This window comes from Plectropomus leopardus, chromosome 15 (genome assembly GCF_008729295.1).
Source record: "Plectropomus leopardus isolate mb chromosome 15, YSFRI_Pleo_2.0, whole genome shotgun sequence".
NCBI classification, from domain to species: domain Eukaryota; kingdom Metazoa; phylum Chordata; class Actinopteri; order Perciformes; family Serranidae; genus Plectropomus; species Plectropomus leopardus.
In genome coordinates this window covers 19,424,799-19,452,539 of record NC_056477.1, presented here as the reverse complement: position 1 = coordinate 19,452,539, position 27,741 = coordinate 19,424,799, and the positions used below count along the sequence as shown (strand labels likewise).

The following is a 27,741-nucleotide window of genomic DNA, read 5'->3' as shown; positions in this document are numbered from 1 at the left end:
AAAGCAATCCCAGAGAGTTTTTCCTGCAATGTGATTTATCCTTACTAGTTTCCACCTCTTTACTGGCTGTGTACCAAAGTGTCAACATCTGTGTTCCCACTCCAGAAACCAAAGTGAGGTGTAATGAGAGAAAAAAAAGAAAACAGAGAACAACAAAGGCAAGAGGACAGATTGAAAGAAGAGCAGCATACAAACAGGGGTTGTCACTAATAGAGAGTTTTATGAGCTCCAGACCTGCTGAAATGGAGTGCCGTGCGTGTGCAGCAGCTCTTATCGGCTCACTGGCAGTAAGGGGAGGGTGAGAGCTTCCACACTTGCGCTCCGTAAAAATGGTCTGATTCATTTTCCGCATGAGAGGGTCTCACTGGGGCGGCATCAGACCAGCCAGTCCACACAGATTTATGGACCATTAAAGCAGCAGGCCTCCTGACCGCTGTGCCACCATAGGCTGGCTGCTAAGACACACTGCACCCTCATTCATGCTCGGCCACTGCTCCCCATCACAGGCTAGCTTCCTCATTGTTCATCCTTTCATCAGCACCACTTTTACTGCCTTACATGAACTCCTCTCATAGTCTGTAATCCCACTAATCTTCACCTCACTCCCTTTGATACAAAGTGAGCTGTTTACTGTAATTATTCTCCTCCATTGTTAAGTTAACACAGTTCTCACAAAGACTTTCTTTGTTATTCTGTCGTGTCACAGAAAGGATCATTCCTAAAGTCCCTCATCAGCACCATGGGCAGACAACACGTTATATGGTCCATAAAATGCTCCAGTACTGTTATGAACATCTCTGATGGTGGTCAGTGGGGCATGTTGTTTTAGCCTAACAGCTTTTACAATCAGATTAGCACCATTGCAGGCACACAGACTAATGGCTCTGTCTTTTCAAGGCAACCTCAATCAACTGTTTCCCTGTGTGATTAATGCATCTTGTGCTCCTCTCTTCTCATTTGCTAGCTTTGCAACTTCATCATCCCTAGGAGTGATACTGGAAAGAAAAATGGGGCAGAGTCTATGCTGCTTGCTGGCCCTAAGAATAGCTCAGTGCGCAAGGAAATTATGCCACAGCAACCTGAGCAAAGGCTCAAAAACATGAATGAATGAATACAGTATAATGGTTGTCAAAGTGCTCTCTCACCACTGAGAAATCACTTAACGTACTTCTTTGTTGGATAAATGAGTATTAACACATTTAATACCATTCTTTAGGTATAAAATATATCTGAGTGTTTGTATTAGTAATACACCTTAATAACCTAACACAAGACAAACTTACTGGAACACCCTAATGATAATTAATTAATGATATAATCTAAGCCGCAAATCAACAACACTTTCCAGAGTATTGCTAAGGTATTCACTCTGACACAAAACCACCATTACAGCATTGCAAAGCCTGTTTGTCAAGTTGGAAGAAGGGGAAAAACAAGGGTGTGCATCGACACCAGTGCAGAAGTATTTACAGCACTGCTGCGTGGCCAGTATTGGGGTTTAGGCACAGTAAAAGCAAACAGTGAAGCTATTAGATTAGTCCACAGAGAGCTACTCATGTAGGCTACACTTATGAAATGGAGTGACTGAGATGAGCAAGGTATCACCATGATGTGAAAGTTACAGTGTGGTGTGAAGTCAGTTGGCCAGTAAAGCTGCACTCAACAGATAGCCTGGAAACGGCACAAAACCGACCTGCTGGTTGTGTGCCACCCTGTAATATTAAAGACATTTTTTGTTTTTTTGTCACATTATAAAAGCATTAAAGTATTAAAGATGACGCAGTAAGTCCATGTCAGCGACAATAGCCCAGAATAAGCCATAATTGTTACTCACATGCAAGCACATATGTCCACTGTGGACAATATGGCACCAAGGTAACAGGCAGTGAATGAACAGGGGACAATATTGCAGAAAAGTTGGACAGTCATTTTTAAATAAATAGCCACTGTTTACATGAATGATCTGATGATTTGATTCAATCATTTATAAAACTAACAAACATCACTCCCATTTTACCTGAACATATCATCAGAGTGAGGCAGGGGTTCTTGATAGAATAGAATAGAATGCCTTTATTGTCATTATACTGAGAGTATACAACAAAATTGAGTGCTATGTCTGATCAGGTGCAGATTTAAATAGATAAAAACACTCAGTCATAGATTAGCAGACACACTCAGACATAGATGAGTATAAATATTTGTTAAAAAATACACTGTATCACATATTGCACATCAATACTGGATAAATGTGCTTGAAGGTCCAGTTTCCAAATTATTTTACATGGCAACATATTTCCATTATAGAAATATAGCAGAGATCTATAACAAGCTCCAACACTTAAGGTAGAATTCAGAGTTTTATGGGTTTTTATTTTTTATTTTTATAATTTACCAAAAAATGTCTCAAATGACCTGACTTCACGCTACACTTTTGGCTCTATAAACCCATTTGAAGTAATGTGAATGACAAGTAGCCCATGTGCAGCTTGGATTTTTCACACACCTATAGAGAATGAGTTTCATCTAGCCTACAAATGGCAAAAAAAAAAGTGCAGAATCGTGCCCTCTTTTTCTCCCTATTTCTTTGCTTTGTCTAAATCCTCAAGCATCACTCAGCGTGTGTCTGTTGTATATGTACAAGTCACGTTAGCTCCTTGTATTATCGTTTACTCTGGGAGGGGCCCTGTTGAGGGTCCACTATCGTCATGAGGCTGGGTGTGGTGACACATCCTTTCTCTCCGCCCCGAGGTGTTTGTGTAGCCTAAATAAGGCGGGAGTGTTTGTGTGGGACCCGTCCGGCTTGATCACTCACACACTTTATTCTTTTTTAATTTATCCCATGACTGTTCCACTATATACCTTATTATTCATTATATGTGTTTAAAACACTACAAAACCCATTTCCCTCCTCTATAAGCAGCTGGCGATGAAAGTGAAAGCACATTGTACAGGGCAAAATAGGATGGCGTGCGCGTTCGCGGAGCTCCTGCGCTGCGGCAGTTGCCAGGGGAGATAGGAGGGGAGGGGTTTTGATTGGCTGAAGTGGGCCTGTTGCCATGACGACGGCAAGGGGTTTGGTAGCGTTGCCGTGCGCTGTGTGATCCGCGCGCTGCGTGTATGGAGGAAGCAGCTGCTGATCTGATCTCTGACATTGTGTGAGACAGACATCTGAATAAACTGCGCACAGACGTGTCTTTAAACATACCGCACCGAGGCACGCCGTGCATGATTGTGAGTATTTGACCAGCTTTTTTTAAATTTACGTGTAATTGTGTGGTGTTTGGGGCGGATACGGGTTGTGTTTCGAACAAGCGAAAAGTAAATGTGGTCAAGTGACTTTGCTTAGAGCAGCCAGCATGGCAGAACAAGCGACAGCATGTGGCCAGCAAGCTAATGTTAACGTCACTTCTTTCTCTTCTCCGGGCTCGTACTTAAAACACAAACGACTGTATATCGTTTAATGTATTAGATAGACTTACTATCATATTCTACAGGGTTAAAACGTTATGCTAACGTTAGCAGTAGATTTACCTTCACTAACCAACCGAGCTACTGCTAACGCTACTTTGCCTCGGTTGGACTGCTAACGTTACAGCTGGTAAACGCACTCTTAATTAAAGGTGAACCAAATGTAACTAACCGGAGATAAGTTACTTTCGTAACGAGTCCCGTTTGTCGGGAAGTGTTGTGCAATAGTCCACGTCATTACGTGTAACTTTGTATTTCTCGTTGTGTTACTGGCAGCGGTCGCTTGTGAGTGTGGGTCCGTGGTGATTAATGCCACCGTCTAACTAGCATTAGCTACAATGCACATTAGTTTTCTTTGCTAACAGCACTTTCAGTTGACGTTTCACACCGGTTTCGACTCTGTATTACTCAATCTCTAATGCTGTTGCGTGATTTTTGAAGTTGTAACTTAGCAATATTAAATCCTTTTTTTGTTTGTTTTTAATTTTTAGACACAGACAGTACTGTTCAAAAGTCTTTGGCCACCATTAATTTGGTGTTTTGGCAAAGTTTATATGCGGATATATATATTTATTTTTCAGTCTCTTTGTTAACATACAAAGAATACAGAGAACATATACAATGCATTAAAACACCAAAAAAGTCAAAATGGCTTCTTCAAACTGAGGTCAATATTTAGTGTATTACATGAAATTGTACAACAAAAGGTAGCTCAAACAGTCAAGGTTAAGCTGTGGACATGTTTGAATGCAAACTGGTGTAAATACACCAGAAGATTAGTACTGTAAATCTCATATTGTCTGTCCAAGAGAGTTCAAGACATATAAAATAAATGCAAAGGTAGGTCACACTAAATACTTGCAACTTTAGCCTGTTGAAGTTGTTTTAATCTGAAATATTTCCGTTTTTAATACTGTACACATATTTCCTGTGTGTTCTCGTGTATTTTAGTAAAGAGGCTACTGATAATACATATGCATGATCATTATAACCTTGCTAAAATAACAAAGTTTAAGGTGGCCTTAGACTTTTGCACAGTGCCATCTGTCTACAAATATTGAATATTTCATGGTATATATAGATGGGACCAGAGGTTGTGAGGCTGGCTAGCTAAGCACATGATGTAATGGATTATCACAAGATTGTCCCAGATACAGAGTGCTCTACAAACAATGTCAGAGTGTAGAAAAATATCTCTGTTTAATCCAGTTGGATATTCTTTCTATGTTGAATATGTCTTCATATGCTTCATGTTATGCCATGTGTCTGGTGTTGTCTGCCCTTGTTGTCTCTCTACCTGCTGCCTGTCAAGTGTTTTATTTACTGCACTGGACAAACCTCATCTAAAATTCATTTTGTGCTCTGAGGTTTCTGTGTATATTTGGAAAAAGTGATGGCAACATTTCTTTTCCTTTTGCAAGGTTATGACATTAATGTAGACTGACGTTCCTTTCTTCTTACTTGACAGTTGTTAAAGCCCTAGTGATAAATAGAAGACAAAGGCAACAGGAGCTTTAGGGACAGAAAAAGAAACAAAAAAGAAACAGATGTTGTCAATCTGCAGTTATCTTTTTTTTCTGCCAGAACTTCCATGCTCATGTTGTAGGTCAAACCATCTGTTGTCTTTGCTGTTGTTTGTTGTTCTTGCATGTATCCACTCCTGTACACGCTTGTATGTACAGACGCCTCTGAAGGGTAAGGACTTTTGCCTCCCAGAATAGATGAGGCTCTGCTAACTTTACTGACATTCATTACTATAAATAAGACTTGTCCTAACCCAGTGATGTGGTTATTGCTGTCATGAAATTGCTTTAATAACTGCAGGGATCTAGTATTGACAGTACAGTGGAATTATCTTTGGTTGTGCACCGTTTTAGGAGGTATTTGAATCCCTAGAACAGACCTCTAAAACACTGTAGTTACCACATAAATATAATTACTTCAGTGATTTGAGGTACCTTTCTACTTCAGTAAGTGGTGAAATACAGGTGAACCAGGAGGTAAACTGCCCATTTTTTAAGTATACTGGCCTTTTTTTCGTAGGCTATGGCTCTGCTCACAGTGCACAAATGTAACTAGCAGACTTCAGAATAAGATTCTTTTACAGATAATAACTTGAAACTAAAATTTACAGCTAGTTCATGTGACAATCAGTTTCATGAGTCATAGTATAATTTCTGTCATACAATTCAGATGCTAAACCCCGGGGCATTAGCCTGTTTGTTAAATTCATTTAATTAGGATTAGACATTTTGTTCTGATTTAAAAAAAAAAAATCCTATAAGTATGCCTTGATCAGTCACATGTTTCTATGTATTGCTCAATGCCCAAGTTCAGACTACACATACACTATAGACACACTGGCATTGAATATATCTAAAGCTTTTTTAAAACTCCCTTGAATGCCAACATTCAATTTTAAAGCGTAGTTGGTGTCTCTTTTCTGAGAAGTTGCTCCACTGTACTGACGACAGAACAGGAAGATGTTCCTCAGAGGAGGATGTATCAAGTAATGTGACAAAAGAGACCACCACAGAACAACATTTCTATCAAGTCAATTTCTAGCGTGTAAAGTGTTACCCAATTCAGTCATCACAACACAGCGAATATAAAGTACATAACATCTTAATAGGGAAATGACATGGTCCTGGATTTCAGCTTGTAGCTTGCCCCCCCCCCCAGCTAAACAAGAGTGCTGAAGAATCTGCTCTTCAAAATGGTGGTGTAGCCGTGCAATCAGTCTTATCACAGAATTGTGTACTCTGACCCAGAGTAAATAAAAGGTTGCACCCTCTGAAATCCACCATGTCCTTTGGTAGGTATACAAGTGACTGTGGTTTTAAATTCATTACGAAAGCCGTCCCGTGTGGCAGAAACTTTTGGGATTGCTTAACCTGGTTTCTCGTGGATTGGCTCAACATGAAAAGCTCCAAGCTTTATAACCCACTGTTCTCTGAAAACCCTGTAATTACCGAGTCATTTCTGACTTTGATTTTCCTGAGTGTTTTAAATCATCGTAATGGAAGAGGTTGAATAATTAGATGATTGGCAGGGTAAGGAAGTTGACGGTCTTTGTTCACTTGAAGTAACTGTATTCCCGTAATTATGTTGTTGTGTGCATATTGCAGTGTTTTTACACATTCAGCGTGTTAAATGATTTAAAATAAATTAACCGCGTGCTTTGTAAAGGGAGTAGAAGTAGACAGTCTTTGCAACTTCATTGTCAGTAGTATATTTTTTTAATTATCAGCCAAAGAAAGTCTTCATGAGCTGTAGTTTCATAAAGAATGTGATCTCCTTCTACCTCCCATTATGAGGGTCTATTGTTAAATTGAACAGCCACATATCTATCTGAGATCAGTCACCAATCGGTGAGCTCCAGCTCTAACTGCTGACGCTGGCCCGTCTGGCTTGTGGAGTTTACTGCTTCATGCAGTTTTGTGGTGGTTGGCTTGAATAATTAAAGCCGCACATGTGTGTTTCATCACCTGCTCACACCCCCCGTGTGTGTTTTTGAAGGAGGGGTATCCCCAGGAGTTTGTAGTCTTGGGCCTGTGTGACATTTTGCTAATCAAACATAGGTGGAAGCTCTGAATTTGAGATGCAAATGTGAACGCCTGTAGAGGCATGTGCTGCCTCTCGTCTTTTGTTTTCCTGTCCTGTTCAAATTGTCATCTTGCCTGTTTTTGTGATGTTTCACATGCTTTAAAGATCAGGGTTCATCTAAATGACATCTATTTGTGCTTCGCAGCTGTCACTGTGTAACAAACTGGGGTCAGTGTATTGTAGGTAATGTCAAGACAGCAACAAAAAGGCAGAACAGGTCGAGACCTGGTTCTGCAAATCTAAAATTGGACAGAATTTGAATGTTGTGGGTTTCTTCCTCAGTTTTTCCTCCATGTGCCAGCCTCTGGGTGTGTGTATTTACGGAAGTTGCATATGGGTGATGTGTGTATTCCTGTTGCGGCGCCCCTCCGTCTACTCCAGTTATTGTTTTACATCTCTTGATTGGTCTCAGTGGTTATGCGCTGACTCTTTAGTGCGCAGCTCCCCCTCCTCTCTTCCCTGCCACTTTCTAACCCCCTGACTGTCCCTGGGCCTGTCTCATTTCTGACTGGCTGGACTCAAGACGCAGCCCATTAGGATGAGCCTCATTGAAAGCAACAGTGATGTGACCCGTTTCCTTGATTGAGAGAAAGAAAGACGGAAGCAAGCCTGTGTCCCGTGTCACAATGGGTCTTTGTCTTGTCAACCCTAGCTGAATTAACGGGATTTATTTAATTGATGGCATTATGACAACAACGACGCAGGCTGAGCAGCTTGTGTGCAAATAATCAGAATCTTCTTGGGTGTGTGGAGCTGAATGGGGGCTGTAGTGACAGTTGACCAGCATTTTGTAACCAGTGCCGCCAAGGAGCCACAGTGGCACAGCACTGGTAAAGGGCTGCTTAGGTGTTTGGGCAAAGTGAAATGTGAGAATAAAACGGATGCATCATACCCTGTTATTTGATTGAGTGTTACACTGGGCTCTGTACTTCAAACAGCTCAATCCATGAATAAGCACACAGCTCAGTTTACTAGAGCATGTCTAGAGCTTTGCTATTTTTAAAAGTCTTACATTGTCATCAGATCACCATGGTGATTTGTTGGAAAAAAACCCAAAAACCCTTCAAATTCCCCCTCCCCACAAAAATATGTTTTTCTTATGTTTCTGTTTCCTAAACTGCCAGACTTTGACTAGTCTGAGATGTATGTGTCCAGAGTTTGTCTCTAGAGCGTGATATTTTTACATTCCTCCATTGAAGGTGGCAAAGTCTGTGCACTTCCCTAAAAAAAATCTGAGATTCAAACGTAACCCTGGTAAACTACATCAGGTGCTGCATTGGCATGGTGAAAGTTTTGACAGCGAGCTGGAGGAGTGTACAGTGTTTGGACGTAAACAGATCAGTGTGTGAACACGTCGTAACATTGTAGCAGGTAGCGTTATATTTTTCACAATCACTCAAGTTGTGTCTGTAAACTAACATGCTAACAAACAACATGAAAGATGCTAACTACCCGTACTGTTGTGATCATCAGTTAGTTGTGGATTCTGATGTACAACAGACGCCTCACTGAGTCTTCATTTGACTGAGGCTCCAACGTGTACGGCTGAATCTTTCCAATGTTTCCTTTAACGCTAATGCGAGGCATCTTGATGCGAATTGTGTCTTCATGGGTCGACTGGTCACCAGTCTAGCTTTGGTAGCACTGTGCCCGCACTGGAGAAAGTGGAAAGGAAAACCTACCACAAGTTTACTTTTACTTTATTTTTACATTAACTGGTATTTCTATATACTTTCAAATGTGTGCGGAGGGGGGGTTTTAGTAAACTGCGTAGGTAGGCAGAAAATTGAACAGAAATCATGTTCTTGGTTGGCGCCAAAATTTGTACACACTCTTTATAACAAGTAGTTTTCCTCTTAGTTTTGCAACTAATTTTCTCCAGCCGCTGTGGAGTGTTGTACAGATAAAGTTATGTCTGGGTGCTATCAAATATCAAACTTTCTGAAACTTTTCTAGAACTGAGAGTTGGTACAAATGGACCTACTGGAAATGTTCCTGTAGGTCTGTTTATTTCAAGACACAAAACATATATTCTTTAGACTTTATTTTATTTTGTTCAATATGATAAAAGGCAGAAAAAAATATAATTATACTAAAAAAACAAAAGTACTAAAAAAGTAGCATTTTGGCCCTAAAACTCAGGTGCATTACTATCCCTAATTAAGAAAAGAATTTGAAAATTTGTTACGTATTTTTTGTACCTGAACCAAAAATGTAAATATGCAGAAGCTGCTGATGTTGAATCAACAGATGTGAATGAAAGACATATAGAATATGCTGTAATGTTATGCAAATAGCCAACCAGTCAGTGCTGCCAAAAGACGTAAACTTGTTGCCTATCTTCATGTTATATTACCTCTACTTAGCGCATGTTTATCTTTTTCTGTGTACGCACTTCAGTTGATTTACTCACGCCAGAAACTTCAGTAAACATTGTCATTCTGTGAAAGCGATGTGCTTCCAGCTGTCTTCATGCTGTTTGCAGGAGCCTTGTGTTCCCACTTTATTTCATACCCATAAAGGATTCCATTAGAGTTTATATGATTCAGGATTTTGCACTTGTTGTACACAAATTCACAATTTCATTTGAAAATGCTTGTAGTATGTACACAGAAAGTAATCTCCTACAGAACAAATCCCTAGAAAGGCTTATGTTGAAACTTCACCTGAACTGATAAAGGCACATTCATGCCTAAGGGAATATTTAAAAAAAATATAGAAAAATCTAACAATAAATCTCCTTTCAATCATTTATTAGGAGTATTTTAACCCTAGTGTAAAAGCAAAAGGACTGGCAGTAAGTGCTGTTTTTGGTATTTGGAAGTATATGAGGTTGTTGCGTATGTTGATTGGTGGTGGGTGTTTGTACACTGAACTTAGAGCCACATGACCCAAGAGATAAGGTTTCAGTGCAGGCCGGGGGCTGGCATGTACTTTTGAAGGCCTCACCTCTGTTGACAGTCAAAGTGCAGTCCTGTGTGTTTGAGTTTAAAATCACTGTGCAAAGTTGATGTCTCTTGTGAAAATCAAAATGATTATCCATTGTTTTGTTTGCTTGTTTTTCCCCCTGACTGTTAACTGATTGCATCGGTCAATACGTTAGGTTCAGCCTCGGTGTTTGTCAGCAGTCTTTAAGCTTCGTGCTGGTGGAATTCATAGATTGCCAAAGTAAATACTGCTGCTTCAGTGAACGCTACCTCTCGGCCTCTTGCTGCTCGAGTCCACTGTTTTGGTGTAGAGCGGGGCCTAACTGTCTCTGTGTGAAGTCTGAATTTGTTTTCTGAAAATGAACTTCCTCAACAGGCAGGAGGTGTTTCCTTTCCTCCCGGTCCACTGTTTAAAACTGTGAGGTGAATACTGAGCACTTCTGAAACATGACTAGAGCAAAAACAACTGCTCCTTTGTATGAGCCGAGTGTGGGGCCAATTGTAATGCTTTGTGCAAGCTTTTTCATTCGCTTTCACCTCGGGCACTGAGTAGATCGTTTTAATCCATTGAGTAGTTTGATTAGAAAAAGTATCATTCAGACATAGCCTGATTAGCCTTTGCATTAATGGATGCTTTATTTGTTATTATGACATCATTTGACCCTCCTGTTCAAAAAAACCCACTGCCACTTGGATACCTCACGCTGGATCACGCTCTCTCTCTCTCTTTCTCTGTCTCTCCCACTCTCACGCAGCCCCCCTTTGTCTCATTCACATTTTCAGAGCTCCAGCCAGACTGGGTAGTCACCTAAATATCAGTTAGGGTTTCAAATAACAGCCCTCGCCATGGGGCTTTGCGACACACCTTTGTGTATCTATGACAGAGGTGTAACAGGTTTGTGTCAACTGGTTTATTTCTTACAAGAAGGGTGTGGCGCGAGCACATGCATGAACTCACGGCAGTTACATACATAAGTTTGAATGTTTTTGTTGTCAGATCTATTTTTTACATTAAAATAATACGCGGTACATCATTTTTTACATAACAAAATAGCTTTTTGGTGCCTGGAATGGGTAATATAAAGTACGCCTTCATGGCACTAAGTCAGTTGTGCCCTGACATCCAGGTTGGCTGTGGCCTTTCCCATAGCTCTTTGTCAGACAGGTTTGTGGAGAACAGCAGCAGACTGCTGGCCTCAGCATTTTCCGCCTGTATTGATCTCCCCACATTAGCTCTCTCTTCATGCACAGACATGAGCACAATTGCTTCCCTTACAACATTGGCTGCCGTGGCAACTGAGTCCCGATCGTGAGATTCGCTCCCAGAAAACATCTCCAGCCAGTACCTCTTCATTTTGATGCCGCCATCATCTCCTTTACATTCCCCCGTACATATTTGACACATCAACAGCTCTGATTTGCCACTTAAAGCTATCTCCATATGTCTTTGTGTATTTTTGAATAGGCTAAGTCCTTAACAGGATAAAAGAGCAGTTTGAAAGGGGGGGAAAAAATGTGCCTTGGCACCTGCTGTTAGTGCCTGCCTGTTTGCACATGAATATGATGAGGCTGGCAGTGCGCAGGGCTATTTTAACTTGCAGATGAGCCACCAGGTCAGCACCATTGCAGCTTTGGTGTATTTTCAAGGATGCTGCAGTCAACAGGCCAGCCCGGCTTATTAGCTCCCTCTCCCCTCTCCACACTAGTGTCCCATTATTCATTGCATTCCCAGCCGCCTCTCTTTGATGCCTTTTTATAAGAGCAATGATAACTGCGATCATTGCAACACCAGTGGTAATTGACCAGCTGCAGTCATGGTAAAACACTTCCTGTGTTTGGCTGGATGCAAGGCAAGCTCTCTAATTTGTCCAGCCTGCCTCTGTTGATATTCAAATGACGGTCTTCTGGAGGAGATACTCAAAAGAGGATAAGCGCTCTCCAGGACCCAAGGGCCCAGCTGAGAGGTCATGGCTGTGAGGATGGACTGAGGTGACGCTCTCTTGTGCCTTGAGGTTAATCAGTGGTCTGACACTACACCCAGGCCATGACTTCTTCTCATTTCCCTGCCATAAAACTGAATCAAGTTTACAGGCGGCCATGAAGAAGAAAGAGCAATCATGAGGAGTGTTTACACTTGACTCTAGAAAACACTTTGACCACACCTTTTAATCAAATGAAAGACCCGATGTAAGGCCGTTTTTGCCACACCTGTGCTGGCTTGTTTTACTGTGAAAAGAAAAGAAGTGTGTAAAACTTAGGAGGATTTAGTGGCGTATAGCGGTGAATTGTGGATTACAACCAGCTAAAACTAAAACTAGAATTCCTTCAGTGTTCATCATTCAGATATTTTTTATCAGAAGTCAAATTATCCACAGAGGTCTCTTCCTCTCCAAAACAAACAAAGCAGGCATTTAAAACTGCTATCAACACTGAATAAAGCAGTTTCACATTAAAATCAGTAAATCTTGGTCACGGTTTGGCATCTCGATATTGGCTGCTAGTCAACAACATGCTCATCCCTTTTCTCTCGTAAGTTAATGTGTGCTCACCTTTGTCTGATCCAGACGTTCAGGAGGTTTTTGTGGCATTATCCATAGAGGTCTGTTCCCTTTCAAAACAGAGCTGGTGATTTAAACTGATCAAAAAACAAATAAAGCAGTTTCACTTTAAAAAAATCCATGTATTTCCAACGCACTTTGGCATGTTACTGTGGGCATGCTAATGTGAAGTCACCTTTTTTCTCTCGTGACTTAAGACGAGATGTTCAGGTGGTTCTCACCAAAAGCCGAATTATCCACAAAAAAATCCAAAATAAACAGATCCTGTGATATAACCACTGAAACACTGACTTAAGCACATTCACGTTACAGTGTAACTCCAGTGCTGCTCTTTGCAGTTGGGTTTCTTACTACGGTGCCCTTCACAAAAACGCGATTGGCTGTATCTGGAGCCAGCGTTAGGTTTGACCATTCTGGGCTACTGTAGAAACACTTGCAACATGTCAATCTCCACAAACCAGGGACCTGCTCCTGATGTAGGTATAAACGGCTCATTCTAATGTGAGGAGAACAAAGCAATTCCTATTTTCAGGTGATTATACACTAAAGAAAACATACTATAATATTACGTTCCATTTCTGCCAATATATCCCCCTAAATCTTAAACACTGGTTCTTTAGTGTTTGTCATCAGCATTTGTTGGGTAACGCTCTCATGGATCTAGACTTGACTTAAACTTACAAGGAACAGCCTAAAGTAGGGCGTCATAGAACAGCCTGGGATCCTTGTCAAAAAAAACCCAAAACTTTATTTATATAGCACCTTTAAAAACACAGTTTACAAAGTGCTTTGACAAACAGAGCAAAGACGAGGCAGTAAATGCCAGAGTTAATAAAACAGATGAGGTTAGTCAACAATGCTGAACAAAGGCCAGACGAGAGTTAAGGCAGAATTAAATAGGAGATTCGAGGAAGGGACATATTAGAAAAATACCATAACAAAAAAAAAAGGCAGTAGACACAGAACATTGATAATAATAATAATAATAATAATAATAATAAGCAGGATCGGGGCAGAATAAAGATAAGTAAAAAGATTAAAAAAAATTAGATTAATAAAATCAAATTTAAAGATAAGTTAAAAGACAAATTAAAGGGCACATCACATAAAGGCAAGTCTATAAAAATGTGGTTTAAGAAGTGATTTAAAAGAAGTCACTGATTCTGTGGCAAATCGCATCCTCACTCATCCTTTTTTTTTTTATATATATAAACGCTTTGTAAAAAAAATATGCCCCTAATTTTGCCCAAACATTTTCAAAAGTGTTAGATATTTGGCCTGTGCACATAGAAAGCCTAATTCTGAAATTATTTTTTGGAAGGATAAATGATACTTTCCTCCAAAACGGCAGGCTTGTCTGTCTGAACCGTCCCCCTTTTCTATTTGTAAATTCATTCAGAGTAGGAACCTGTCATGTCAAGAGATATCTTTCTGTGTTTTGGTCTCTTGAGCAGAGATTTTCTTTTAACACAAATGGGCAGTTCTCTCGCTGCCTGACATATCTGATTGCTCTACTTTGCTGAGAGCTGTGATTCATCCTAGACTGAGGATAACTTCCATAGCCTACCTCACTACCACTGAGTCTCAGCTGGCTCACTCTCTCTGTCCTCCTCTCAGTCTCTTGGACTCTCTTTCTGTCTTTCTCTGTCTGTCTATAAAAGGATTTCCCGATTATTGTTGTGTCTCTTCCTATGTTCGCTCTGCCTGTCCCTTTACCTTTGGCCTGGAAAGCTCTTGACTTACTTCCTTTTTGGCGTTGATCAAAATCGCAGAAGCGTATGCGGCTGACAAGCGAATTTCAATGTGCTGACAAATTTTAAAAACATAGACAAAGAATGCAGGCATAATGCAGGACAGAATGTAGCCGAGACGACGTCACCCATAGAGCAGACAGGATGTACTGTTGTGACAGAAACAAGTATGCTTTAAAGACTGAATAAATCATGTCCCTAGATTCAGAAGTCGCTCTACACCAAAATAGGATCATTCAGCTATATGTTTATGCGCTCATTGGGAGTTGAATGGTCATTTTGTAAATGCACTAATGCCTCCTCCTTCCCCCTCATGTCCTCGCTGATTGGCTTTGACAAACTGATTTGTGTGTGTGCGTGTACACTCCCTCTCCTGTCTCACCCACTGTGCAAACACTCGCCAGTTTGACCCAATTCTTATCTTATCACAGAAATGAAAAGATATGCCTATCCACCACTGCTCTCTGTGCAGCATTACCTTTTCAACCATCCAACTTTGCACCCATTTCGGTCTGCATCCACATCACCCCAGACCACCCCCGACCGGGGCATCTGGTGTCCATCCAGCGGGTGCAGCATAAGTGTTTCGTCACAGGGTGGCTGGCAGCATGGATTGTTATTTTCTTATTGTATCTGTATATCTTGTTTGTGGGATGCTCATAATTGAAAGGAAGGCATGGTTGTCATGGTGACACCCAGGACATAAAGCTTGTTGTGAGCTGAGCTAAAGAGTGATCTCTTTGTGCTCGTGGCCCCACCAACTTAGCTTGTGTTTTATGGGTCTTACATAGGGGTGGGAATCTTTAAGCACTCCATGATTTGATTCTGATTCAGAGGGCCATGATGGGAAAATAAAATGATTATCTATGCATATTGATGCATCGCATTTTTTAAGTTGGATACATGATTTGCCTTCCCTCACTGTGTGACTACATAAAACATAACGTATATGTCATGATCCACAAAAATAAGCAGGTGAATTTACTTGCATACACTGCGGCTCTTGTCGAGGTCCTTTTTACATATGCTTCCATACCTAGCTTGCACCAGATGTGACATTATTTTTTAAAAAAATTGGATTTTGGTTACTTTACAATGCAACTTAAAAACAAGAAAATACTAACATCATCAGCCATCAGTAATCTACTTCAAATTCACAATGGCATTAGGTGTTTTCCCTGAAATTGAATTTTGGTCACCCAGTGTCACCAGCTAAATCTAACCAAAATTCAGTGTTGCACAAGATGACATGCCAACAATAATTTCCTCTGAGCCATTGTAAAAAAACATTATTTTCCTTTTAAAAAGGGCCCTTTGGTGAATTGATAAATGATACAGGGCTCCTGGCAATATTGAATTTCTTAGTGTTGTTAAATAACTGACAACTCCGGGGCCTGTAGCCTCTTTACACTACTTAATCTGGCATGTGACAAATTGAGACTTGATCCTGACTGAATGCAGATCAGTCTGTAAGAGCCATCCACTCTGCAAGATGGAGGCCTTCCACTCATTCCTGCAGTCCTTGGAAGGTTTCATGCTCATTTACACATAACGAGCAGCTGGGTCGCGTCTGAAACGAGGTGGGCGTCGAGGAGTGGAGCCTTGAGTCGGTTCAGTTGCTTGAGAGGACCTCCTTGAAAGGTCCTCGGCTGGAGTTAAGAGGGGGGAGAGCTGAGAGCCTCTCTGTCCTCGCCAGGCGTAGAGGAGAGGGACAGTGAGAGGGGCAGGAAGTGCAAATAGAGGTAGACAGACACAGCCACGGGGGGTGTGCCCCCCGGGACGACTTAGGAAAACAAGGTCAACGCTTGGAAGAGCACATCATTCCATCATGTCGCATCCAGTTATTTCATATTGCCAACTTTGTTTTGAAATCAGTTCAGCACCAAAAACTGTGATTTCTCTCTGCGTGTGTTTAGCTGTCAGTCATTAACAACCTCCTCTCTCCTCTCTCTCCAGACCTCTTTGATTTAATGGGTCCAATCATTGGGATGTCACCAGATAAGAAAACGGAAATTCCGGGTATGCAAGAGGAGCGGACAGGGCTCAGAGGTGTTTGTGGTGTGGGGACACTGCCCGAGGCGGAGTGTGCGTCCAGTCCACTGGCGACCAGCGTGGATCGTACTGGAGGTACTGAGGATGAGGAGCTCACCAACCTTAACTGGCTGCACGAGAACCTGCTTCAGAACTTCACTCTGGGAGGTCCAGAGGCTCAGCCCAGCGGCAGCCCCTTCTTTGACATAGAGGGAGACTTCGGGTCCAGCCAGGGCCCGTCATCCTCCTCCTCATCTTCGTCACACAGCAGAGGCAGGGAGCGGGACTCGTTGAAGTCTAAGCCTCCTTTTTCGTTTTCTCTCCTCATCTACATGGCCATTGAGCAGTCTCCCAGCAAATCTTTGCCCGTGAAAGAAATCTATGGCTGGATTCTCGAGCACTTCCCCTATTTCTCCAATGCTCCCACTGGCTGGAAGAACTCAGTTCGTCACAACTTGTCCCTGAACAAATGCTTCCGCAAGGTCGAGAGGAGTTTGGGAAAGGTAGGTTGTTAAACTGTCTCTCACCATTCACTTCACAAAGATTTAAAGTTATAAAACTGCACAGTGTAGATCAGTGGTTCCCAGCTGGTCCAGATTTCTCTTTAGTCATTAGTTCAAGGTCCGCAATTAAGAGAAATTACAACAAAATGTAAATAACACATGGGCGTAAAACACAATGAAGTAAAGTTATTGCAAGTGCACTAAGTGCAATTAGTTTGGACGATTTTTTTCTTTTAAAATTTGGCTTTTTTTTTCCTCTAAAATGTTGGGTCATTTAAAAAAGAACTTTGGTATTTTTTTCCCTTTAAAAATGTATTGCGTTTTTTCTTTAAACATTTTTTGGTGATTTTTAAAATATTTTGGCAATTTTCTTTTTCTCTAAATTTTTTTTGTAATTTCTATAGAAAACACGCCTTCCAAACTGCAGGCCTGCTGAAATAAAACTTGCCAAAATGACACCATTTATCACAGCCAGAAACTTTAAAAATCGTTGTATTTCAAATTTCCAATGCTCCTTGAACACATCATGTGGGACGAACACTTTCATTTTCCCGAAGTCACTCAGAGAGGCTCAAGGAAAAGTATTCGTAATTTTAGGGAAGGTAAAAAAAAAAAAATTGAAACCCAGACAGCCCATTTTTCCCCAATCATGACAGGGTTGCAAGTCACTTTCGCTTCACTCAGAGTGGACCCACTTTTGGACTGCAACCGACCAGTTGTGAACCAATGTTTTAAATTATGCTTCCTGAAGCTGTTGTAATTGCATCATTTGATTATGTGGTATTAAAATTACATCGGCCAAAAATGTGTCTGCTTTGTTTAGCAAAACACTCTTAGAACAATGCTTTGCAGTGTGAAGCTGCAGTGTGGCTCGTGACAGTGTCCAGGACCGTAACACAGCCGCAGGGACCTCTGACTCTGCTGTGATAAGGGTGGAATCCAGTCAAGGTCACAGATACTCCATCTGAGGAAATGCAAACACAGCACTCTAAGATAGGACTTTATCTCCCGAAGCACTACAAGGTAGTGCAACTGTTTCAACCAGGGAGAGAAGCATCCCACAGTTGGAAACCTCAAAGTCACACTGCGGGGAGGAAGCGAACGTGACCTGAAGTGCAGAGACGAGTTCGTAGGAACAGTCTTTGTCGGCCTGGTTCTGGCAGAGTGTGTGTGACTTGTGCTCATTTATGTTTGTGTTCCTGCAAGAGGAAAAAAAAGAGAGAAGGTGACCTTCTCATATGCACATGCTTGTAACAAAAGGATAAACACATCCTGCATATCCTGCACAAACACTCTTGTGAACTGAATGAGTTAAACGTTAGCTGTGACATTGTTCATGTACTTCCTAATGGTTGTAATTTCCATGTAGCTTTCCAACCTTTGTGTTAAAAAATGTGGTGAGGAACAGAGAAGGTACAGAAGTGAACTAAAGAGGTAGCTCCTGTTTAAAATCAGGACTGAATTTTGACAGGCTTTCCTTTGCATTTATTTATTTGAGGTGGCCCGCCGTGATTGAATTATCTGGAGCTGGACCGTTCATTAGGAGCGCTGGAATATAGATATGGTCCAGTTATTCATTACATCACACTCTCTGAGCGCATAGCTCACTTTGGGCACAGAGGGAGCACTAGGCGCATTGAAAGTGAAACTTAACCATTCATTCTGCTGAGTCCATAGGTTTGCTTTCCCTCACAGTAGCTGTTCTTTTTATTCATTGATTTGATCTGATCCGATCTGATCTGAACGGATCAATGGATCAGGTATCCAACCTGTAAGTCACAAACTGCTGCTGAGGAAAAAAATAACTCAGCAAGTTCTGCCTTCGCTGCATTCACAGACTTAATAAAACCTCAGAATGTAGAGAGGGGACCCAGACACCTTGTTTAGGCCTGCCATCAACATGTGTCTCGGATGAGCTGATCAACTGGACAGCGCTAAATACGGCCACCAAGATGCATTTCTGATCCAATCACTTGCCAAGGTGGTCGTGGATGCCTGGGACCACATACGTATAGTGGTGTAAAAGCCGTCCTGATGTGTCTCGGACCAGGACAACGTCATCAGTATAGGATGTGGTAGTTGTTTTGGTCATTTTATGTTGAGTTGGATAAAGCGTTGCATGACCATCCCTCATTTCGCCCCATGGCAGGAGACATATTGAATTCTGCTGACAGCGAGATTTCCAGCTGTAAAGACACAACTGCTAATGTGACAAGCAAGCATGCTACAGATCAGCTCGCAAATAATATCAACTGTTCGCGGCACAGTAACCAAATCTGGACACAATTGCTCCACTGGAGACGCATGATAGGCACAGGTATAAATGGCAGTGTATCTTGGCTGTCCAGTTGTGTATTTAAAAAAAACACACAAACAAACAGGTTTGCTGTTGTTGTCCTTGCCTGTGGGAAACACTGTTTTGAGTTTCTGAAAACATGGCTTATGTACATTTATGCACCTCTGTAACTTTCAAAATAAGTTACATAAATAACAAAATTTTCATGACTAGATGAGCAACACTCAAAGTTAATGAAACACATCTTTGGTGTTTGTTTTTAGGAGTTTAGCATTCATAAAGTCAGTTTGTCTGCTTCATCGAGCCTGTGGGAGTGTGGTTTGATCAGATTTGACTGACAGTGGGTTGGTAAAATGAGCAAACAACCCTAAAGCTGTCATCAGATTTTTATTCAAATGTTGCCAAATCCTGATAATAATACTTTGTAAGCCTTTTAATCCCTGTTTGGTATACTTTGCATTTGTTGCTCAACTATTAGAGACAGACTACAGTCAGACCAGCGGCAGACGCAACTCAGTTTGCATGTTACTGTACAGATCCAACACGATGGCAGCCATATTGAGCTCCAGCATGAGTTCAGACTTGTGACCGGTAGAGCCTGCCATACCAAGGCTGCGCCTGGCTAAGACGTCATATTTTCCCACCATGGGAGGGGATGACGGTTAGCACTCCGCGAGCACAAACATAGAGCGGTGCAGGTCGCTCAGCGTGCAGGTGCACAGCGTGAAGCCCTTCGTCTGCTGAGAGACCAGCACCAGTTTCACATGACACTGGCTGGTGGTTTCCGTTGCCATGGAGACATTTCCTTCTTCCTGCATCAGGGCTGGTTGGTAATCTGAGTCAAGGTTATTCTCCTCCCTCCCTCACTGCCCCCCTCACTCTATTCTCCTCCCAGACTGGGCAATACGCCGCCATCAGATAAAGTGACAGTTAACATACTCCCGCACACATCACCAACAGACAAATTCATTCCTCACGCAGCGCTGTGGAGCACTTATTTCCTCCTTTTGTTGAGGCTGTTGAGGAATTCTTGGTTATACGTTTGCTGTTTTCCACTGCTTTGTTCATGATGTAGTGCTCCTCTGAGAACAATCGCTTTAACATTTTTGCCATTTTTGCAAAATGAGATTCATTGTAATGAAATCTGACACATAAATATGCTGCATTTAATGCAATCTGCTGTATGCAGGGCTCACGGGTTTTTTCAGCTTTCTGGAAGTTAGTAAATGTAAGCCCATTGACAAATAATTCTGTGTATCCTTTTAATGGAAAAATAGATAAAAGTATATTTTTTAATATTCAAATTCATTTAAATATTTCACGGACCAACAGTTGGTAGTAGTATCACACAAAGAAGCATATCAATATCCTATAAAGGGCAGTGAAAAAGATTGCAAGCTAACAAACATGAATATAAACAAAGCATTATTTTAAAGAAATTCTGCTTTGCTAATACATCACAAGGCAAGAAAAGTATTCATCACATTTGTCAGGCTGTTTGTAAAGTTTAAATTGTAGTGTGAAAAACTAAATTCAAACATAACTTTTGTTAATTCACAAGAAACCTCCTCAGAGGACTTTTTGTTTAAATATATGGGCTTCCTACAGCCATCAAAAACCTGGAAAATATATAGAATTTCTCAATCTTGTTTTTCAGGCCTGGAAAAGTCATGGAATTAGTAAAAATCATTGAAAGTTTTGGAAAAGTCATGGAATTTTGTTGTGTGTAATGAAATTGTAACATTAATCTTCCATGGATAACCCTCTATGGAATGGAATGTAAAATTTATTTTACATTACAATTTTCAATGCAACGTAGCTCTAATGAGTTTGAATATGATGTTTGAAAAATGCCGAGCAAGTGGAGCAAGATTTTTTTTTTTTTTAGGTCCTTTAGATGTCATGGCAAAGTTTATAAATTATGTCATTGAAAATGTGGGGGAACCCTGTATATAATCAAAGAACCAAGCAGAATGGCTTGGTCAGGAATCACAACTTTACTTCCTGTCACTGCCACAAGCTTCCAAAAAGTTTCTTAATTATGTAATTTGGGTGTAGAAGTTTGACTGTCGCTGCACTTTCCTGCAGGCCAATGGAAAAGGTTCTCTCTGGTGTGTTGACCCCGAGTACCGCCCCAACCTGATCCAAGCCCTTAAGAAGCAGCACTTCCCTGCCGCACATGCCTTCTGCACACCACCCGCCTCCCCACCCAGGTAAACTGTCATTAGTTACTCTCTGTATGTTGTAAATGTATCAGTTCGTATTGACGTTGATGTTGCAGCTCTGTCTCTGTCAAATCATTATTACCATATTTCATTTATTAACTGGGCTTGGCATTAGCAAAGCATATCTTAGCAGGTTTCTTTTATTTTGGAGGTCTGTATTTCTATTTAAAATAATATGCTTAAAGAATTAAATTTGACCTGTCCTTGCATCCTTTTTGCAAACTCAAAATCTGACCTTTTTTTGCCTTTTGTTCACCTTCTGCAGTGCCTCCTCACCCCCTCGTCATCTCTTTCTACAAGGCTGCTCATTCAAAGGTGAGACTGATGCAAACTTATGTCAGTCTTTAAGTTTATGTATGTGCAATAAAAGCAGCCTGTGCAGCAGGAATCTGCAGATGTATATACATTTCAATCAGTGCAGTTTTTTTCAAGCTTGTGTTCGTGCAGTATTTTGATTATGTTGCCTGTGCACATTTCAATCCCAGAACATTCAGCATCACTGTGCTTGTATCTTCAACTCTTGGTTTGATTTGTTGCTTTTGAGTCATTGATGCCTCACGTACACCATAATGTTGAGAGCTCCCAGTCGATGTCTCAGCCTCCTCTTTCCCCCCTCTGCCTCTTGGATTTGTAACCTTGACGACAGGCAGAGGTTCTGCTGGTGCCGAGCACTCAGTCTCACTGTAATCATTAATAATTTAGAGCCCCAGAAGTGAGCTATGAGGCTTTTAGACACTTTGTCAGGTCTGAAAAGATCGGATGCAATATCAGTGGCTTCAATTCATCCTCTGGTTTGTTTTGGTCAACCTTCTGCACATCCAATCCATTCAGTAAGCATTGATTGGGTCAGTATGTCTCTGGTTTAATGATGGAAGGAACCCATTCCTCCCAGTCCTAGCAGAGATGCCATGCTACCATGCTTTCACACCTCAGGACTGACCATCATGCATGTTCTCTCCTCTTCCAGAGTCTGACATTGATGCTGCCACTGCCATGATGCTCTTAAACTCTGCCCCCGGGCACCACGTTGACCCATGTAAGAGAATCCACAAGCAGCCATACTTTCACCTATTCTTCCAACTCTTTGTCTCCTACCCCCGACATACCACCCTGTCATTGCTAACGTCTTCTTTTTTCGTGTGCTTTATTTTGTGGTGTGTACTTCACCTGTTCTTAAAAACACTGTTGGTTCTTGCACAGGGATGGTTTGAAGAACATAACTTATACCTAATTGCATTTTTTTCCCCTGCAGACATTCTTTTAAAGACATATTTAAAGATAATTTAACATTTACATTATTACATTAACATTTAACAAGACTGAAAAAGGGGGAAACTGCTAGTTTAACGGTGCAAAAACCCACCTACAAATATCTCTAACACTCATTAATTAAAACCAGAAAGCAAATGAGCATTTTTCCCATAATGAATGATTATACCTTTAACATGTAATTGATTCTAAAAGTTTTCTGAAGAATATTACGCCAACTTTTATGTAACTTCCATATTCTGGTACTCGCATTAAATAAGTATAGAGCACTCGAGTACACACAAAAAAACCCTCTAATGTAGGAATAGGAATGTAAACTGAACAGCAACAGAAAGGAAGTGCAGCTTGAAATTCGTTTATTGAAAAATGATGTCTACAAAGCCAGGAATTCAAACTTAACATAGGAAAAATCATCAAACTTTTTGTCATGGTGTTAATGTTACACAGGTTAGACGCAGCACTGAAGGACTATTTACCCATTTCAAAAAAGAATATATATAAATACTATATAATGTTAGAGCAATCTGTATGTTGAACTAAAACTGATGTCCAAAGTACCCAAGTACTCAGACCAGTCCTTAGTTTCTATGTGACTAATAAGTAATTTCATGTGTCATTAAATTGTTGTTGTAAGTGTTGTTCTGATTTTTTAAATCAAACTTATTGGCGGTTATTGCTTATATTTTTGATTAGATCATTATTAATTTAACCTCTACCTAATTAATTTGATTCAATGACTGCAGAAGCCCTCCAAGGATCACTTTAGTGTGATTAGGTTGTGCTAATATTTGTACTTTCCCCATCAACGGTCTGATTTAACATGCATGCAACAAGATATTTTTAAGTCAGATTTTCCCTCTTGGTCTCAGTTCTGCTTTACACTTGTAAACAAAGTGAGCCAAAGCTTTAGTATATGGTTCACTGTGTTTGGCTTTTACTTTTTCAGATAAAAAGATCTGCTTAGATTTACTTAGTATCAGCCACAGCCTATTTAAAGCCAACTGAAGCGAGAAACTTAGAGTCTTTAAAATGAGTTTTACATGACATGCAGTATTGAGAACATTTGTCATGCTTTAACGAGCCTATAAAATAGTCTTTTGCGTCTGATCGTACACTCACTCTTTCCATCTTCTGCTCTCCTCAGGCAATTCTGATGGCCCACTGGACCTCTCCCGACCCGACTCTGTCCTGGTGAGCAGCGACCCAAAGCAGGACCACAACTACAGCAGTGTCGCCCTGCAGCGCTGCTCCTCCCGTTCCTCCTCTTCGTCCCTCTCCTCCCTGGACGAAGGAGGCTGCGACCGCAGGCAGTCCCACCGCGCCGGCAGCGAGGGCTTCCACAGCGACGAGGACTCCGACCTCTGGGACGAGAGGGGCGTTCACCAGACTTCTCGACGTCCCCCCGCCATCAAGTGGCCCGCCGGTAAGAGGGCACGACGCGAGATCAAGCCAGAGCTGGATGAGGAGCTGAAAGAAGCCGCCGGCTCCTTGCTGCACCTCGCTGGTATACGCAGCTGCACGGAGAGCTCCAAACGCACTGTCAAGAGCACAAAACTTAACAGGAAATGAAGATTATATTTGCCTGCCCCCCATCAGACTCTGGTCCCTGTGAACCCTAACCTTTGACCCCTGATCGTGTGTCCCAGTGTGCCTCCTTCTCCTTATCTGATCGTTCATTGGCCATTTTGAGCCCTTTTTTTGTTTGGGAATATCCCTGTCCAACAAAACAAATGGCAATAGTATCGTTCACACAGGAGAACAAAGCCATATAGAGACTTTTGTAACTCGGGGGTGACTGCTGGGGGTGGGTGTTTGGGCTTATGGAGAACCATTGAGAAACCTATCCAAAATGACCTGCCTGCTTCTGTCGGATTAGAAGATTGTGATTCAAGATTTTTTTTTTTCTCTGAGAGACAAAAACGGGAAAAAGCTGAAGGTTTTATAACTCAAAGCGTTGCATGCTTCCTCCTCAAACCTGTATCCTCTTCCAAGTGAATCTATTTATGAAGCGAATGAGTGCATGTTTGTAACAGACAAAACCTAACCTCCTGGTGTTATCAGTTTCTCCTTTTTGTGCTAAAGAAAAAAAAAGCCACTGTTTTGAAAGGAATTCTCGCTCCACAAATCCTCTTGTAAGAGAGATGCAATAATTAATCCACAACCTTAACTTTTTTTTTATTCATGGTGGCATTTTTCAGAGTCGAGTAGTTCAACTTTACAATTAAGAGAATGAATGAAGTAGTACTATGATCTTGTTATGCGATAAAACTATTACACACGAGCTCTGGCTCTATTTCAGGATTAGCAAGATGTGGAAATAGTATTACTCTGCCACTGCCAAATTTAGTTGCAAAGTTAGCTATACTACTTCGCTCAGTTCTGTGTGGCCATTACAGTGCTATACAATTTTATTTGTTTGCAAATCCACCGCTCATACTGTCAGTCGCTATCATTCATCAGTGTCTTTTTGACATTTATTGTGCGAACATATATTCACATTTGTTGACGGCCTATGCAAAGTGAACATCTGCCAAAACATGTTGCCAGATGTTCACTGTGTGTTCATAGGTTTATCCTCCATAGATTTTATTTTATTCTTGTGTGTGTGTATCTTAGTGCATGTAAACTTCCGCCGAAACCTGAGATGGCAGAAAAGAGTTTGAAACGGTCAAACACTGCTGACAAAGTAGTTGTACTGCTCCGATGAATGTGATTTAACGACAGATCTCCCTGCTAGGGCTGTATTGGAGGGCTGCTCGGTACTCTGCTTGCATCTGTTCCTTTTGAATGCAGAGCTGGTTAATAGTCAGATACAGGAGTGGACAGTAAATTACCACAGCTTCTCGCTCCATTGTTTGGGTTTGCTGTTTGATTATACCTCCGTGTGTTCTCCTTGCTTTATTAATTTTTTTGTTTCGAAAAATTACAAAATTATACAGCTAATTTTCTGTTGGCTGATCCTGTGGCAAAGTTCGTTCACAACTCGAGGGAGGGTTTTCTGTTCTGCTCCAAATAATAAATGAAAGCTCATAGTGCTTATTCAAGTGTAAAGAACGAGAAGGGGACAGTGTAGTCACAGCCAGAGAGAACTGGACTTTGTATGTGCAGTCGCTCGCAGGCGAGATGTTGAAGACCTGTGCTGCTCTCATGTTGTGCCCTCAGTTCTGGCTGCCCACTAGTGTTTCGTCCCCGCTCTTCCTCGTTGAACAAAATAAGGAAGTGCGCGCTCTCTTCTCAAGCTGTGAAATGGAGTGTTTGTCAGTTGATTGCATGCAGTTCACCGAGGGGAAGTTGTGAGCCAGTTGTGTAAAAGGCCACATCTCTCATTTTAGCTTTTAAAAAAGGCTGCATGCTCGCAGCGTATGATACAAGGTAGCATGGAAGCTCACAAGGGTAACAAACTGAAAATGATGCTCTTTCTTCCCACAGATCACATTGTTAGTATAGCATGCATGATCAGTGCCAAAAACATTTTCTTGTGCCACTGATGTAAAAATGGCCATGGTCACTATATTCCCCCCCGCTGCCACAATGTAGTTGTGATTTAAGAATAACAATGTGCGACTTTTCTGACTCATCCGCACAGGAAATGGGAGAGGACTCTGGTCAGTACAGTGACTTAACCAATCTTTTGGTTTATTTTTGTCGCTTCAGAGTGGGAACTGCTCTTAGCAGAGTGAGCAGAAGCTTCTCAGAAGTTAATACTTGCATACACTGGTCTTGTTTAGCTGTGAAAAAAAGAACAAATTATTGTTCGTTAATCATCACCTTATTTATGACATTAATTTATGGGATTATTGAATGCATACTCTATTGAATACTGGTCATTTGAAACAAATGACTAGGCACATTTATTTTTTCTCCCTCTGTGAACTCCTTTTAATAAGTATTTTTGTTTTTCTCCTTGTTTAATTTTATTTTAAAGCAATACACCTTTTTTTTCTTTCACTATGTTATAGTGATTAAGTATTTTGCCAATGTCTTTTGTCTTTAGAGCGGGTGTTTTTTTTTTTCTCTCGATTTAACCATGACTGCCAGGTTTTCTTGATGTTTTGTTTTGCTTTTTGTTAGGCTGGATAGAAGACAGTTTATTAACACTGATCCTGAAACCTTTTGTTGCCAAAATTGATGTACAGCTGGGGGTTTAAAATTCACAATGGACACATTCCCCACGTACTGTAGAAATTCTTTGAGGATGATTGAATCATTTTTTATTACATTTGTCTCATGTTTATGTTTAGATATAAAGACTAAGTAGTCACAAATTGAAGATTAGCTCTCGATCTCATCACAGATTAGATTAAAATAAGACTGCCATTCATAACTCATGCTTCCAGGTATTTTTGTGGGATGTTGAAATGTTTAGAGTATCAGTGAAAACTGGATCAGACTCGGTCCCTGGGCTGTTGCTGCGTAGCTTCAGACCTACATTAAGTATCGGGACAACTGCAGAGAAATTATAGAAATGTCACTCATTTTTTCTGTAGCACTTGCAAAAGAAACCTTATGTAAAGTGACAGTCAGATCTGTGGATGAACTACCTAAACATTTTGGGGTCCGACTTACCCGACTCAAAACCCAGTTGCTTTATCGCTCAACAGCTGTTATTAAATATTGATTATGTGATTTTCAAAATTCTGTTCCTAAGGGTATATGATGAACATTTTGTTGCATTTGACAAAGCTGCCAACCCAGTATCAGTTTGTGTCAGTTGTCTACAATGTCTATTGGACCGACACATCTTTTTGGTTTTTGTATGCTAACCTCTGTTGATAAAATGTTAATAAGATTTATTTTCGCCAAAGATATGCAATTGCATTATATATGGTATTACAAAATATTAATAAAAACCTGTTCTTGTTATCACTGTGAGCATCTTTTTCATTCCAGCAGAAGCGCAACTTCAGCGTGATGTTACTGCAAATAAGACTTGACACATTTTTTTGCCCTCCACACTCCACTACACAAGAATGCCATCACTTTACATTAGTAGCCTGCACTTGCTACATTTTTGATCAACATTGCCACCTGCTGTGACGGCCACACGATCTAAATTCTAACCAATAATAGTCTATTCTTTGGAGTAGCTACCTCTCCATGTGGC

At 41.0% G+C, this 27,741-nt stretch overlaps 1 protein-coding gene across 2 annotated transcripts; it reads left to right on the top strand.

Annotated features, from left to right (window-relative positions):
* Positions 1 to 516: 516 nt before the first annotated feature.
* On the top strand, positions 517 to 27,500 carry foxn2a (forkhead box N2a). 2 transcript variants are annotated; one of them, XM_042502072.1, is made up of 6 exons: positions 517 to 521; positions 16,270 to 16,847; positions 21,232 to 21,356; positions 21,634 to 21,683; positions 22,336 to 22,404; positions 23,782 to 27,500. In XM_042502072.1, the coding sequence occupies exons 2-6, from the start codon at positions 16,284 to 16,286 to the stop codon at positions 24,204 to 24,206; spliced, it is 1,233 nt and encodes a 410-aa protein (XP_042358006.1). In that variant the 5' UTR covers positions 517 to 521; positions 16,270 to 16,283; the 3' UTR covers positions 24,207 to 27,500. The 2 variants fall into 2 exon arrangements, with proteins under 2 accessions (XP_042358006.1, XP_042358005.1); XM_042502071.1 differs by lacking the exon at positions 517 to 521 and adding an exon at positions 3,113 to 3,234.
* The last annotated feature ends 241 nt before the right edge of the window (positions 27,501 to 27,741 follow it).

Bases quoted from the DNA above. Each gene is read 5' to 3' on its own strand.
- foxn2a (XM_042502072.1), top strand. From the start codon at position 16,284: ATGGGTCCAATCATTGGGATGTCACCAGATAAGAAAACGGAAATTCCG. The intron at 16,848-21,231 runs GTAGGTTGTTAA...ACTTTCCTGCAG, and splicing joins TCGAGAGGAGTTTGGGAAAG to GCCAATGGAAAAGGTTCTCT. The intron at 21,684-22,335 runs GTGAGACTGATG...CTCCTCTTCCAG, and splicing joins ACAAGGCTGCTCATTCAAAG to AGTCTGACATTGATGCTGCC.